General features: G+C 34.8%; 1 protein-coding gene across 2 annotated transcripts; it reads right to left on the bottom strand.

The window, feature by feature from the left end:
* Positions 1-1,214: 1,214 nt before the first annotated feature.
* Positions 1,215-6,372, bottom strand: LOC118754735 (neural-cadherin-like). Of its 2 annotated transcripts, XM_036489619.1 has the most exons (3): positions 6,194-6,372; positions 1,477-1,513; positions 1,328-1,412 (listed from the first exon to the last, which is right to left on the bottom strand). In XM_036489619.1, the coding sequence occupies exons 1-3, from the start codon at positions 6,329-6,331 to the stop codon at positions 1,387-1,389; spliced, it is 201 nt and encodes a 66-aa protein (XP_036345512.1). In that variant the 5' UTR covers positions 6,332-6,372; the 3' UTR covers positions 1,328-1,386. The 2 variants fall into 2 exon arrangements, with proteins under 2 accessions (XP_036345511.1, XP_036345512.1); XM_036489618.1 differs by having other exon boundaries at positions 1,215-1,513.
* Between the last annotated feature and the right edge of the window lie 9,057 nt (positions 6,373-15,429).

Genomic DNA, 15,429 nt, shown 5'->3' with positions numbered 1-15,429 from the left:
GTATTTTGACCAAAATTCTTATAGACTGCAAATGCGAATGCAAATGCCAACGACAAGCAACATCAAAGCCTAACAACAACTGAGTGCAGCGTGTGGTAATATAAAAGCAAACATGCACACTAAAAACTGCTCCGAATCACTCTGCAGCATTGCATTAGTCTGGAACTTAACCAATGCAGCAACTGCAAATACAAATGTCGAATGAATTGAATGCCTGTGGGTGTACGTTTGTCACGCCGTACGCTACGGGGCGTCAAAAAATATTGGCAACGCGTGTGCGCTGATTTCAATGCCAAAACCGAAAATTGGCTGCGCTCAAAAGGTAAACGAATTTGCAAAACGCCAATCGACATCAGCGGCAAAAAAGAAGCAGAAGCGGGTATATGAAAAATATTTGTTTTCATTCGCTTACTTGCAATATGAAGGTAAGCAGTTCATAGATTAGGTAGGCACACATAATCGAACTCACGCACATTTACATGGATATGTGCGAGATTATGCAACTTTTATATATGACATGTTAAAAGTTAAGCCTGTTGAACAAAGTCTAATTTGTAGTGCGCGATCCACTTATTCGCTAAATAGTCCGCTTCGCTAAGTCACTTTATGGCTCCGATCCAAAATGTTGACGCAGTTATTAAGGTGAGTATTTATTTCAACTTCAGACGACACACAGTTTTGTAAAACTAATTTATCAAACGCCTAGGAAAAGGGTTACTATCAACTAAGTAACTATGTTTTGAACCGGATTTTAATCCACTTCAGATGCGACGCTGTTGGCATTTCGAATTCAAATATTTTGAATGAAGCAAAAGATAATGCAAAACTCACACTTTTGCCAAGCAGCTTCTTTGCACGCTCAATCTGTCTCTATCGTGCTTTGATTTTCTTTCTTTCTTTTCTACTATTCATGTAGAAAACTTGTAAATGCAGAATGTTATTTGCCCAAAAATTGTCGTTACTTGCATTTGCATATGACAAAGTTCGAAAAATAAAATTCATAAAGAAACTTTTCCTCGAATGCGATTTTTGTTATCCTTGCAAAACTTTTTCGCAGCGGCGGCGTTTGCGCCAGATGCTGATTTTGATGTTGATGTTAGTGGCTGATGTTGATAACTACATATGTATGTACATTTGCGTATATGTAAATAAATATGTATGTAGGCTACTGCTATTTAGTGTATATAATAATGTGACTGGTGAATTTCTTTAAACTTATACACAACCTGCAATCTGAATAATTGTCGAATAAATTTGCGCGCGCAGCATAACATCTTTATAATGGGTGTATTATAGGTAAGTAACTAGTACATTGTTACTAACCTGAATTTGGTTGTCCATTACTGTTCGGCCTTGCTGATGGCGCGCCATCCCGCGCTTCCACTTCTAGTGCATAAGCTCCTTTCTTCTCTCTGTCGAATACGGTTTTGGTAAAGATCTCTCCACTTTGCAAATTAATTTCAAAAAACTCTTTGCCTTCATTGCGCGGTGAATCAACGATGTAGTAGTAGACCTATAGTGGATAAAAAAAAACAATACATTGAAAGAGGCATATTGCAAGTTCAGTGGTTATCTAAAATCTTCTTAAAATAGTAGGGTTGCATATTTCGCTAATTCTTCTTCGAATTGGTTTGTGCTTTTTTCGGTCATACATTAAATAACCGATTACCCAGTCGAAAAATTCTTAAGTTCGGGTTTTCAGTTATTGTTTTCTCATTTATAAAACAAAATGTCCGTTAACTATTTCCATGTTAGTTTTTATACCCGAGCGCACTTGTGCACAAGGGTATATTAATTTTGTTCACATAACGGTTGTTTGTAACATCCAAAACGAATCGAGATAGATATAGACAAATGTATACATAAATGATCAGGATGAAAAAAGAAATCGATTAAGCCATGTCTGTCTGTCCGTTCGTCTGTCCGTCTGTCCGTCCGTCCGTGTACACGATAACTCGAGCAAAAATTGAGATATCTCAACGAAATTTGGTATGTAGGTTTCCCTTAATCCAAGGTAGGTTGGTATTGAAAATGGGCGAAATCGGACTTTAACCACGCCCACTTCCCATATAACGGTAATTTCCAGAAATACGAAAACTGCGATACTTTAGTAACTACTGGAGATTATTCACTCAAAATTGATATTTATAATAAGTTTTAGACGAAAAATAAGAATATTATAAATTTTTGGAAAATGGGCGTAGCCACGCCCACTTATGGTTACATGTGTATATCTTGGTAACCGCTGCACCAATTTCTTCCAAACTTGGCACAGTTGTTGGCCTTGGTACAGCATCAAAAACCGCCGAAACTTTTTAAAATCGGACAATAACCACGCCCACATCCCATATAACGGTAATTTAGAGAAATACAAAATAATCGATAAATCATTAAATATTGAAGCTAATTTATTAAAAATTGATGCTTGCAACAACTCTTTACCAAGAAATACGTTTATGGTAAAATTTTGGAAAATGGGCGTGGCACCGCCCACTTATGATCACATATAAGTATATCGGTAACCGTTCTACCAATTTGTACCAAACTCGGTATGGTTATTGTACTTGCCACGTGTAAGCAAAACGTTGAAAATTACTGAAATCGGACTAAAATAACGGCCGATTCTCATATAACGGTAAATTTAAGAAATGCTTGAAACTTCAATATTTCGAAATTGAAGGACGCTAATTTACTCAAAATTGATACACCTCGGCTTACCATGTAGCGGAAGGTTTCGGAAGGGTGAAAAAACATATATTTAATACTTGCGCCGGGTATTTAATGTTCGGCTCCGCCCGAACTTAGACTTTCTTACTTGTTTTAAATAAATTTTATTTAGATTCAGGTGCTTAGGAAAAAAATGTATTTAAGTGAAAATTAAATTAAGTAAAAATTGTAAATTTTAATAAATATATATAACTTTGCCCATTTTTAAATTAGTCCGTGCACCTTCAATTACTGATCTCAAATCACGCATTTGGGTCCAATATAAAAAACAGGTGTTTAAGCGACTTATGTCACAGCACCTACCCAATTTTCTAACTTAAATACATAACCGGTGCTCAACACTGCCGCTTGACGCAAACCCCCAAAAAACTCTTACAGAGTTTTTAAGCGGCAAAGCCACAGCGTTACAAGCCGTAGGGACACAGTATGACTTACAACCATGCAGAGGTGGTAACTGATGGTTATCATTGGCCCCGACGCCTACACAAAACATTTTTGCTTGAATAAATTTTTATGTTAATAAATTCATCCTGGTCCTGCCCTCTCACTGAGTTATTTAACAGGTGTTTTCCCGAGATTTTAGTAATCAAATATCGAATATTTAAGAAATAGAAAAGTTAGCCCTGACTGAGGCACCTTGGCCTGTAATATCTGTGGAATTAGTTATATGCTTTAAACAACGATATATCAAATTAAAGGTTATTAAATTTAGTACCTCACGTTCATTTATCATTTTTCAATAAGTCTACAAGTTATTAAGATATTAAGATAAATCTTACAAAAACTATAATTTTCCCTTATGAATTTTCAATCCTTCTTTACTTCAGCAACCAAGTGATAAATACAAAAAAGTGAGACGAGATTTATTTCAAACGTTTTAATGCTTTCGGATGTTCATATAATATTAAAAGGACCATGGACTTGGTCACGCTGATTTGGTCAGTTTTGAAGATCGTGGTGAAGTCAAACATGTATTGTCAAAGTTTCAAGCATATAAGTATTTACATACATTAACATAATACAATTAGGGTGAGAAAGTCCCATTTTAAGTCCATTTATGCAGTCTTGAAAATTGGTGCGGAATGATTTCATTAGTCACCGAAGAAGCACATTTTTGCCGTTTTATGGAAGTAGGGAACGTGCAATAAGTGTTTGGATATACATACTCAAATATTTTAGTTAATTCCATTATGTGAAAAAGTGACTATAGGTAAATTCATATTAACATATCCTGGGAAATCCTTTTGATGACTCTCCAATTGGAAGATATTGCTATACATTCAGCTTGAAGGAAAAAAGTCACTCCCTTGCACACTTTTCTGTAATCCGGTTCTTTCATTTAAAGGTTATTTATACAATTGAAGAGAATTTTTTTTTTAGAAATAAACTGGAGATTCACTTAAGTTTTTCGATATAACTTTGGTACATGTTACTCGATCGGTAAGTAATAATTACCAAATTGAAGGCGAGACTTACAGCCGGTTTCACCAGCAATTTAAATTGAAAATGATTTTTTACTTTCTGTCAATTTCCATATAGAATTCAAAAAATTAAAATCATTTCTCACTTAAATTGCTTTCGTGAAATTGGCTGTTAGTGTTACGGATTTATGATAATAATATGATGAAAATCGTTCAGATTATATACAAATTATTTTAAAATAAAAAAATTTTGAACAAATTTTTTTATCATTTTCCTATATTTGCAATTTTTATATTGTATGCATAAAAATAACTAAACTAATTGGTGTTTCTAGAAGTCGTGCCTGTTCAGTGTTTCCATACTCATTTGCATAAACAAAAATTTTTCCACGATGTGTGAAAATAATGGTTTTTCTATTTGAGCTACCGAAATTGTTCCTAAATTTGCGAAAATTAACTATAGCTAATATTAAAAAAAAAAGATTAGAATATTTGGAACTAGCGACCTAAATGCACGTCAGTAATATTAATGCTGTTCTTTACATCTTTTGACAATAGGCCAGTGCAATTATCAAGAGAACAATTAAATTTTTATTGAAAACAGATAAATTTGAGATTAACGATAGGCTAAAGGGCTGCGAGAAATGATATTTAACTTTATCTTTTGCGTTAATGGGTTCATTATCTAATAATATGAACAACCTTTTTTGCTGAATCCCAAATTTTTAACAAGAATTGGTCTTATTCGACTAGTGTGCTGTGGGTCATTTGGTGGTCGATGTGCGGGCTCTTACAATTGAAATAAAATACCAATATTTTGCAGGCTTGTTGTAGACTTTATGATACAATATATTTTCACTATTACCAAGGGATTTGAGAAAAATTATATTTTCAACCCGCCCTAATTCTTTACGGTTTTGGTTTTCCACATATAATAAAATTTGTTTACCTTGACACAATTTTAATGAAAAAAAACATAATCCGTAGAGCAATTTTTTTATTACGTGCTCCAGGCGAGCATTAATTAGTGCAGACATTTAGTAAAAAGGATAAAAAACTGAAGAGATATCTAACTTCTGATGCATTTTACACGCTGAATTTTTTACATCTCCGCCTCATTTTACATACGATAAAAAGGAAATAAGCGTAAAACGGCGGTTGCTTGCTGCTGGATAACTTGCAAAGCGGATACAATAAAAAAATTTGAGCGACCGAACACACGCCTAAACCCTCTTCGGGATACTTTCTGGCGTGTCCACTGCACTCGGATGGTCGCTTATCGTATAGATTTTTTTTTGTATACATGGCATGTAATACCTTTTGACATTTATTAGCGTGAAAATGTGAGCTAGATGAGAATAAAAGCCGGAGGCAAAGGCATCATCTGCAGCTATACAGTGGCAGTGGTGTTGAAAATGCTAATTGAAATAAAGGGGCGTTGGAGAAGTTAATTCAAAGACAAAGTAAACAAAAACCGATGAACATTAAATATTTTCTAATTTTTCATTCAACTTATATTTTTCTTTAAATGGCTGTAGCGATCTCAAACATTTTATACGCGATTTTTCGGCTACCCTCCTCCCTCCACTCTCGGGAAAGGATAAACCCATTTAATACGCATCAACTAATACGAATTTTTAATTAGCTTTTCAGCCAGTGATGACGCAAAAATGTGAAATTACGAAGGTACAAAAATTTGCCAAAAACTAAAAAGGCATATGTAATTTAGAAACTTGCGAATGCTGTTAATTCGGTTCGGGGATATACTATATACATATGTAGCACTGTTTGACATTCAGCACAGCGCTTACCAGCGGGCTAATGGAGACTTGTGTTGGATGTGTGGCTTGCTGTCGCTTATCAACCGCTCTCATACTTGACTGCACCGGACGCGGCGTAAGCGCTCAACAGCGTCAAATGCACAGCTCTTTGTTACTAATACGCCCCGCAGGCCTTACATACGGTATTTGCATGCTACAGAAACTACTGCTTTGTTTTTGGATTTTCTTCTTCATTACATTTAGCTAGCGCTCCGTTTTGTTTACCTGATTGTTTGGAAATGTGCCATCCTTGTCGATGGCATTCACTTGCGTCACTTTCGTGCCAATGGGTTCACCTTCCAGCACAGTCTCCTGTTCACGTTCGGTAAACAATGGTATCTCATCGTTTACATCTTCGAGCATAATGTAAACAGTAGCCTCAGATGCCAATTGTTGGGCGCCGTTGTTCTGAAAAAAAGAAAAATATACATAAATGCAAATAAGAAAAGTGTTGTGAATATACGAAATCGACCAAATTAAACAATAAAAAGTAGTTTGATATAAGACAATAATTCATTACGTATTGTAAACCACTGTTATTAAATGAAAAATTAATTAAATCTCGAAAAACGAACCCTAGCCAGAATCAGGGAATCCGTTATCGAATGATTACTCGTTTCAAATCGAATGAAACAATTAACAGCTGTTTTCTATCCAATGCAATTTACATTGAAAAATCTGTGATCTCATAATGAAATTTCGAAACGAGTTTCAATCGATGCCGTGATTCGGGCCCAAATCTAGAGGTCAACTTAAAGTCTTGAATATAACCATTTCGTGGCTCAATTAAAAATGTGAACGGTACACAAAACATTGGCCACGTTACACGTACGGTGTGCTTGGGTAAGGTTAAACCCTAAGGCTTTTTTCATCCATTTTTTCTTCGCATTCCTATTCTGTCATCATTAACAATTGTTTGGGCTAAAACTGGGAATCTTTTATGGAAGGATTAAAAAATATAACTCGATTATCCTTAAAATTTCTAACTAGGTCAAACATCTTCCTACAGTAAAAATTTTGGCCGGAAAAGCTTCGTATTATCATCGTAAATAATACTTATTTAACTTTGCTGCAAAAAAAATGATGTTTATTAACTTCAAATAAGCATAAGTTTATCTAAATTACCATGTTCTCTTTTTTCAATCCCTTTACAATCTTTTCAAAAAATGGCTGTTCAGGATATTGTGCAAATGGTGTTGGATGTGTATTTGCAAATTTAAAGCTTGCTATCATAGTATCCGTTTGCATTTTATTGTTGTGGATTTACAAATGCACCGAAATATGCAAATGCAAGACCATATGCACAAGATCAGTAACAGCCCTTTTGTTCTTTTCTATACCATCTAGGACAATTTCAAAACAGAGTTCATCTTAGATACAAAAATGTTAATGCATCTATCGCAGTTCTGTAGAAAAGTTGTAACAACTTATACAAATTTGTAGTGATAGGAACACAATCACGTGAAATGCGGCAGATAACTTATCAATTTTACATGTTTCAATAAATTTCATTGAACTCCTGGCGAATATATAATCATAATCTTAAGACATAAATATGTATTTATTTGTTTAAGAAGTCTATGAACATGATGTTCTTATCGACCACACATATTAAAAAATTATATATTACAAAATATTGTTGACATTACTTAAATAAGATCCAAGCCGATTTCGGAAAATACTCTTTGGCATAGAGAGATCAAGGTCTAGAGAACTTGAAATCGTATTGATTTCTTGCAAAATTCTGCTAGGAACATTGAAATATATTCTGCTAAGCAATAAGAGGCAATCAACATTACCGGAAATTACATTGATAATGAAAGAAACGGAAAGGAAAATTCTTCGGCATTAAATTAATTAATTGACAACGTGAAAAATAGGATGGGATAGAGTCGGAGAAGTTTAGCGATCTTAAGGCGTGTCGGATAAACATCCGCTAGACTGACTCAATCCTGTTTATGGGGACTAGGTAATAAGGTCTCCAAATAAAGGCAGCGCACTCTAATCTTGACCGAACAAATGCAGGATATAAGACTTTGTGAGTATAGGGATTCAAAAACGCAGTACGTTGCGTCTAACAAAAGCAAGCATCGAAAATGAATTAGCTACTATGTAATTGATATGCGTAATAAAAGTAAAATCGAATCAAAAAATACTCCGAGATCCTTAACAACATTGAGAGATTCCCATCGAGTATCAGAAATACGGTATGATGTGGGTAGCGGTATAGATTGTTTAGAAAACGTAATTTGGTTAAATTTTTCAATGTTAAGAAATACGCGATTTTTAACACAGCACAAAAATAATCTGTCAAGATCAACTTGAAGTAGAAGCGCGGCATTATTTGATATAATAACGGAGTAGATTTTAAATCATCTGCGTATAAGAGATACCTAGATGTAGTAAAGCAGGACTCGATGTCATTAATAAATATTAAGAAGAACAATGGGCCCAATATACTACCTTTCGGAACTCCAGAGGTGAGCAAAAAGGTCTTCGAATAAGCGCCATCAAGAACATTAGAACTAGGTATTTATCCGTTGAAGGATGGACGAATTAAACTAAAGGTGTGAAAGTTTACGAATTAAAATCGTGTGCGAAATTCTATCGAGTGCCTTGGAAAATTCCGTGTACTTTTAATAGAGTTGTCAGTAAAACGGCGAGATTAGTTACGGTGGATCTACCTGATTGGAGCAAATTAAGCGCGGTATAGTATGAAACAGCCTATTCTTTATTATAACTTCAAAGAGCTTAGAAACTGTAGTTAGTTTAGAGATAGGATGGTAGTTACTGTCATTACACTTATACCACTTTTAAATATCGGAGTGATGGAGGTGTGCTTCCATTCCTCAATAAAAATGCCTGACGATAGCGATTGATTGGAGATACATTTCAAGGGTTCTACTAAGGAAACGCAATTCTTAAAAAAAATAGCAGACATGCCATCGTCATCTGTATGACAAGAATATTTAAGATTCTTAATGCCATCAAGAATATCTTCGTCTGTCAGAATCAGAGAGCCTACATCGAAGGAAGCATACTCCATATTGTTGGTATCACTATCCGCGATTAGCTCATCAACCTCATCAGCTGGTACAAAATTTGAGGCAAAGAAATCAGCAAAAAGGTCAGTTGCCTTATTTAAAGAGGCTGCCGTAGCATTCTTATAAAAAACGGAGGTGGGAACATTAGAGACACCCTTCATGGACTTAATGTTGTTCCAGAAACATTTCGGATTACTTTGAATGCTTATTTCAAAATTAGCAATGTAACCCTTATAGCAGGACTTATTGAGAGCATTTAACTGATCTCGGTAACTGTTATAGGAAACAAAGTATCTGTTGTCCTTACTTAGCTTAAACTTTTTAAAGAATTTATTTCTTAAGATTCTCAATACGCTTCAACTCCCTCAAGTGCCAATCAATAGAGGAGAAGGTATGATCAAGAAAGCCAAAAAATATATATTACGAATCATACTTTCACTTTATTTAAATAGAATAATTACACGGTGCTACAAAGAAAAGCCATGAAATACACCCGAAACAAAACCTAGTGTAGGTTGTAGGTATGGTCGAGTACAACATGAAAATAGGTCCCGTATAGTTCCTGAACCCTCCTCTTTTTAAAGCAAAAAACCGTTATTTTCGTACTTGATATACTTATCTATCTAACTATATTTCATCCGATTCTAAGAATCGAACAAGTTTTTAAAAGGGGATTTATAGACCTTTAAAACGATGTATAACAGTATATTGTTAGACTTAGCTTGTTGGAATTTTCATCGGTTAAATTTTAATGAGCCCCTATTTTTCTTCATTTTTTGAGCTTTGATCAGCGTTAATTTCAAAAATTTCTATGAAAATTGCCTAATATGTAATACTTATCTAAAAGAACAATTACACTGGTCTACAAGGGTTTTGCGAATAAGACGGGACCTGGTGTTTCCGAACGGATTTTTCGTGCTGAACACGAATCTGGGGTCCAAAACTTCCCATCACGTCACGTTTTCGAGAAAAAAGGGGTTGAAACCCCTAAAAACAGCGTTTTTGGCCATTTTTGAAAAATTGTAGAGCTGAACCCTGACGTGCTACAAACTTTGTATATGTCAGAAATTAAAGGCTAAATCGTGCCCTTTCGAATGAGCCCTATGCCGAATTAATCGCATGCACCCTTAGATCAGGGGGTGTATTTGTGTCTAGGAGTCCAATTTTTATATCCACCATATTCGACCCGTCATCTTAAATTTTTAAAATCTAACTGCAGATTCGTAATCAGCGACTTTTAATATAGTTAAAACCTTGGCATTATTAATTTTCTATGATCGTTTAAGATTAAATTCTTTCTGTGATCAATTTTTCCTGCACCCCTAAACACAAATACACCCCCTGCTTTAAGGGTGCACGCGATCAATTCGGCATAGGGCTCATTCGAAAGGGCACGGTTTAGCCTTTAATTTCTGATATATGCAAAATTTGTACCACGTCAGGGTTCAGCTCTATAATTTTTCGAAAATGGCCAAAAACGCTGTTTTTAGGGGTTTCAACCCCTTTTTTCTCGAAAACGTGACGTGATGGGACATTTTTGACCCCGGATTCGTGTTCAGCACGAAAAATCCGTTCAGAAACACCAGGTCCCGTCTTATTCGCAGAAAAAAAGTTGAAATTTGTAGACCAGTGTTATTTTCGAATAAACTGATCCTCAACAATGCAATTGCATAAAAATTGCCGAAGTTAAGCAATTTAAGCCAAAATACGGTCTTGAATTTATTTGTGTGTATGTATGTACCGGACGTGCAGATTTTTTGAGCAGTGTGGCTAAGGGGCTCATCAATATTTGCTCAAAATTGATATATACAATGGCTCTTAAGCAAAAAAAAAATTTTTTCATAAAATTTTAGGAAAATGGGTGTGGCACTGCCCACAACGAAAACGAAGACGACTCGAGGACAACACGGATCCAGGATCTAAAAATTTACTAAATGTGGAAAATACCTACAAATATCCTTTTTAGTTATTTTAATAAAAAGTATAGTTTTGTTATTTTTTAGTCATTTAAATAATGATTAAAATAATTTGTTAGTTTTGCCGGCTCGAGCCGAAGTGGAAAGGTCACCAAAACTATCATCAATAATTAAAATAGTTTTTAAGGATTTTTTTATTAAACTAATTATATGGTATTTGTGATCATATGAATGACATCTTCTCAGTTTCATTCAACCAAAAGCGAAAGTGATGAAACTAGAGGCAACAAAGAAACTTTACCAATTCAAAAACCTCAACTAGAGTTATTATAGATAAATACAGCGACTCAAAAAACCGCTTGTTGATTTTTTTTAATAACAATTTTTTGGTATTTTTTTTTTTGTATAAGAATATTATTTGCGTTTCAACCAAATCCGCAAAAATCAAGGATTCAAGCTATATACAACATTTAGAAAAATTCAAAAAATTTAAGGTATGGAGTTTTATTGCCCATAATATTTGAGTATAACCAACAATATAAAAATTCCCGTTAATTTTTTTAAGCTGATCCCAGATAAAACTTTATGCGCTTACGTGACATTTATAACTTTGCCAGCAAAGCGCCAGACGCAAAAGTTACGCCACATTGAACGCCAAGAAAACAGTTTTGTACTGCTTTTTTACTCGTCAAAATCAGCGTTGCCGTTTTGCTTAAATTTAAACAAAATTGATTATTTTTTCCGGTCTGTTAAAATGTTAAACTTTTCTTCGTTTTGCTAAATTTTTTGATTAAAATATTTAAAAAGGATAATATTGCTCAAAAATTCATTTCTGACTATGAGTCAATTTTCAATAAATTTTTCAATTTTATTTTAGGATCCCGTATAAAGTTCTAGGAAATGTTGCTCTACGCAACTCCCGATCCGCGGTCGTCGCATTTTCAACCTCCGAGTGTTCTTATGCCATGAAATCGTTTCTCATAAAAACCATTTGCAGTTCGAAAGCGACCTTAGGTCCCATCATTTGCTTGACAAGATCAACACGCACATTATGGATAACATGATACCAAACTCGTTTTATGCATGCATTAAAAAAAAAACTAGTGAAAGGGCAGTACATGTTGAAAACCTGAGAGAATGTGCAGGTAATAGTTTTCAAATTAAGCAACTGTTAGACTATAAAATCCTTACTTTTGACGACAAAACTGGGAGTTAGATTTACTTATTTATTTACTTGCTTATTTTTTATTTCTATAACCAATTTACCAAGCTTTGTAAGCCCAAATTAATAAAATAAGTTGCTTAATTTTTACGAGATTTGGTAAATTTCTTTAACGATTTGGGTCAACTTTATTTTTTGGCCGCGGCAACACTAGTCAAAATTGCTGAGGATTTTATATATTTAGCTTTAACTACCCGTCTCCAAAGGATACATTTTATATATTGATACATATGTTAGAATATAAATATCCAACGGAGACCGCCCATTGCTCTTCAAGAGCAATATATATCAGAGCTTATATATATCTTGCCATCTATTGCCGGAAATTTGGTAGTTCGACAGCTACGTTTTCATTTGCACGAAATCCTCGTGGCGGCAACATTATTGATATCTATACATAGTATAAATGAAAGTCGAGATTCTTTGTACGCGGTAATCTCGAAAACTACTGAACGGATTTGGACGAGATTTTCTCTAATATACTCTGTATCGACTGGAGAGGGCTCTTCTTTTACTTAGAATTTTAATATGGTTGCCACCTGTCTAACAACAATATAAGATCCGCACCGATCGTTGGATTACAAAAGAAGAGATGTAAAATGAGAGGGATTGGCCTCTAGAAAAGCACTAATATTTTTTTTAATAGGGTTGCCACCTTTTAATAAAATTACTATAATCAATCATTTGTTTTTGTTATCAATCATAATAAGCGTAGGCATCAGTTCTGTATCGTCACTGTCAAATGTTTAGCCTCTGGATGTGTAATAATGTATTACTTTTCTGAGTAGGGTTGCCACCTGTTTAAAAATTATCAGATCTTCACCGTCCGTTGGATGAAAAAACGAGATACCAATTGAAAGCGCGTGGCCTTAGCACGTACAAAAACTTAACGTTTTTTGAGTAGGGTTGCCACCTATTTAAAATTACTTTCCTCTATACATAGTATAAAGGAAAGACGATATATTTTAACCACGCTACTGAACGGATGTTTTATGGATATAATACACGAAGTACATGATGACATATGATTCTTTTCTCCAAATACGTAAATGTACATACCTATGCATACATTCAGCGCGTGGCTAAGCCCCGCGCATCCGCGATCGGGTAGTCTTAATATAAATGCAAAAATTTATCTGTTTTCTATTAAACTATTTGTTATTATGTACTTGGATATAAAATAGCCTATTTTCTAATTTTTTTAAGCGATCAAATCCGGCAAAAATACGTTCTAGAAGCCATCTTACAAATGCTTATATCAAGATATAAAAAGCCCACACAAATAATTGCCACTGATATAACTTATATCTAGCAACTAAAATGACAGCTGGACAGCAATAAATTTTGTCCTGTGGTCACGGCCAGTAAAAACGCTCTGCAACGTAAATAAATGTAATGACAAAATAATTATTAAACCGGCTGATTGTCAACGCGCGCAAAAAGATGGGAGTTGGCCATCTTTCCGCTTCGTGCTACAATCATTAAAAATATTTAGGAAATCAAAAGCTCCTCGGGATTCCGGTAAAATGAGTTTTGAATGGAGCACGATGCGTTCGCCTTTTATCGATATACGTACATTAATCCGTATGTATAGAAAAAGTGTGCATAGAAGGGTTCGCAAATTTATGCAGTGAAGTTGACTAAACTTTTGGAAAGAAATTTATATGTTTGTTTTTTCAAACTAAATAATTCAGAGAACAAATTTACCTTTTTACCAAACCAAATTTTTTCTACCGATTTTGGTAACAATTTACCAAATTGGCAACCCTGCCGACTACCAACTAAGAAAATAATACGAAGACGAATACGGAGACAAACGGAAAGACGAACACGAGGACGCATACGAAGAGGAAACCACAAATGAATATGGGAACGAACGCGAAAGGAAGATGAAGTCGAATACGAAGACAACGCCGAAGACGAGGGCCAATGTCGAACACGAATGCGAAGGCAAACACATATGCTAAGAAGAATTCGAATACAAGTGCAAAGACCAATACAATACGCATGAATACATATTAAGTTTGATACAAATTTCTGCAGAATGAAGCGAAGTAGAAATTATTTGAAAGATGTTTCACTTATGTAGTGTGTGCCAGGAGCACTCCCTCTTTTGAATTGCACTGTACAACAGGCAAAAGTTATCCCACTGGGTTTCTCAGCGATTTCTACATCTCTTGGGTATGCAGAATCCGAATCTGAAGTAAAATTTTTCGAGTGACCTTAGGTTTTTTCTACAGTAAGTGGTTTGTCCAAACAAAAAACATTTTGAAAAATCATAAAACAAGGTTTTAGTATAATTTCTCTTGAACGTTCCAAGAGAATGGCTAGTTTTTAATAGTTTGATAAATATTTTAGTAAGTGAACTAATGTTAGTACATAACGGTATACGCGACAAATATGACTGCAAATAATAAAGAAGGTTAAAACTTTTCAAAAACTTACAAATAGCGACCGCTGTGGTCTAGTGGTTAAGAGTGCGTGCTAACATTCCGCAGGGCCTATGTTCAAGCTCAGTTTCCGACCAACATCAAAAAATAAAATAAACAAAAAAGTTTTTGTTCTAATAGCAGTTGCCCTTCGGCAGGCGATAGCAAAACCTCCCAGTGTATTTCTGCCACGAAAAATAGCGTCTCATAAAAATGCAATCAGAGTCTGCGTGAAACTGTAGGTCCCTCCCCTTTGTGAGACAACATCAAGGCGCACGCCACGAATCGGAGTGGAAGCTCGGCCAAGCACTAACATATTGTGTGCAGATCGAAAAAGTATCTTTGGCGTGTGTGCCTAGCTTATCTACAATTTCTAGCTACTGTTTTAATACTAAGTTAAAAACCTAAGGACATTTGTAACCGACTTCACACAAGGGAGAAGGCTATCAGTTCGTCGAAATATTTTTTTTTTATGTATGTTGCCGCATAACTTTGGACCACGTTTCGATTATTCGTTTTTCATCAGAAAGGTGGTATCTCAAGGGTGGTCCCATACTAATTTTGTTTAGATCCCATAATTGGATCGTTAAGAAATTAACGATAATCTTAAATTTTTATATGAGAATTTAAGTCGGTTTTTTTTTTGCTTAAAAATTACTTTTTTCCTTTTCAGGAACTCTAAAGCTATTGAAAAGCTACGCAGAACAATTTCTTATTAGCCTTTTTGCCACATGTCGTATGCTGCGTGAGTCAGGCATAAACAATTTTTAAATCAATTCTTTTTTTGCCATAATATCTAGAACTTTTTGTTTCCTTTTCAAGAACTCTAAATAGAACTATTGATAAGCTA

The sequence above is a fragment of the Rhagoletis pomonella genome, unplaced genomic scaffold, assembly GCF_013731165.1.
Source record: "Rhagoletis pomonella isolate Grant_MI unplaced genomic scaffold, Rhpom_1.0 Rhpom_scaffold_04495, whole genome shotgun sequence".
NCBI classification, from domain to species: domain Eukaryota; kingdom Metazoa; phylum Arthropoda; class Insecta; order Diptera; family Tephritidae; genus Rhagoletis; species Rhagoletis pomonella.
This window is presented reverse-complemented; position numbering and strand designations above follow the sequence as displayed.

What these genes read in the sequence shown, in the direction of transcription:
- LOC118754735 (XM_036489618.1), bottom strand. Translation starts at nt 6,331, where the DNA reads ATGCTCGAAGATGTAAACGATGAGATACCATTGTTTACCGAACGTGAA. An exon ending in GCACATTTCCAAACAATCAG is followed by an intron (nt 1,514 to 6,193) that starts GTAAACAAAACG and finishes TATCCACTATAG; the next exon opens with GTCTACTACTACATCGTTGA.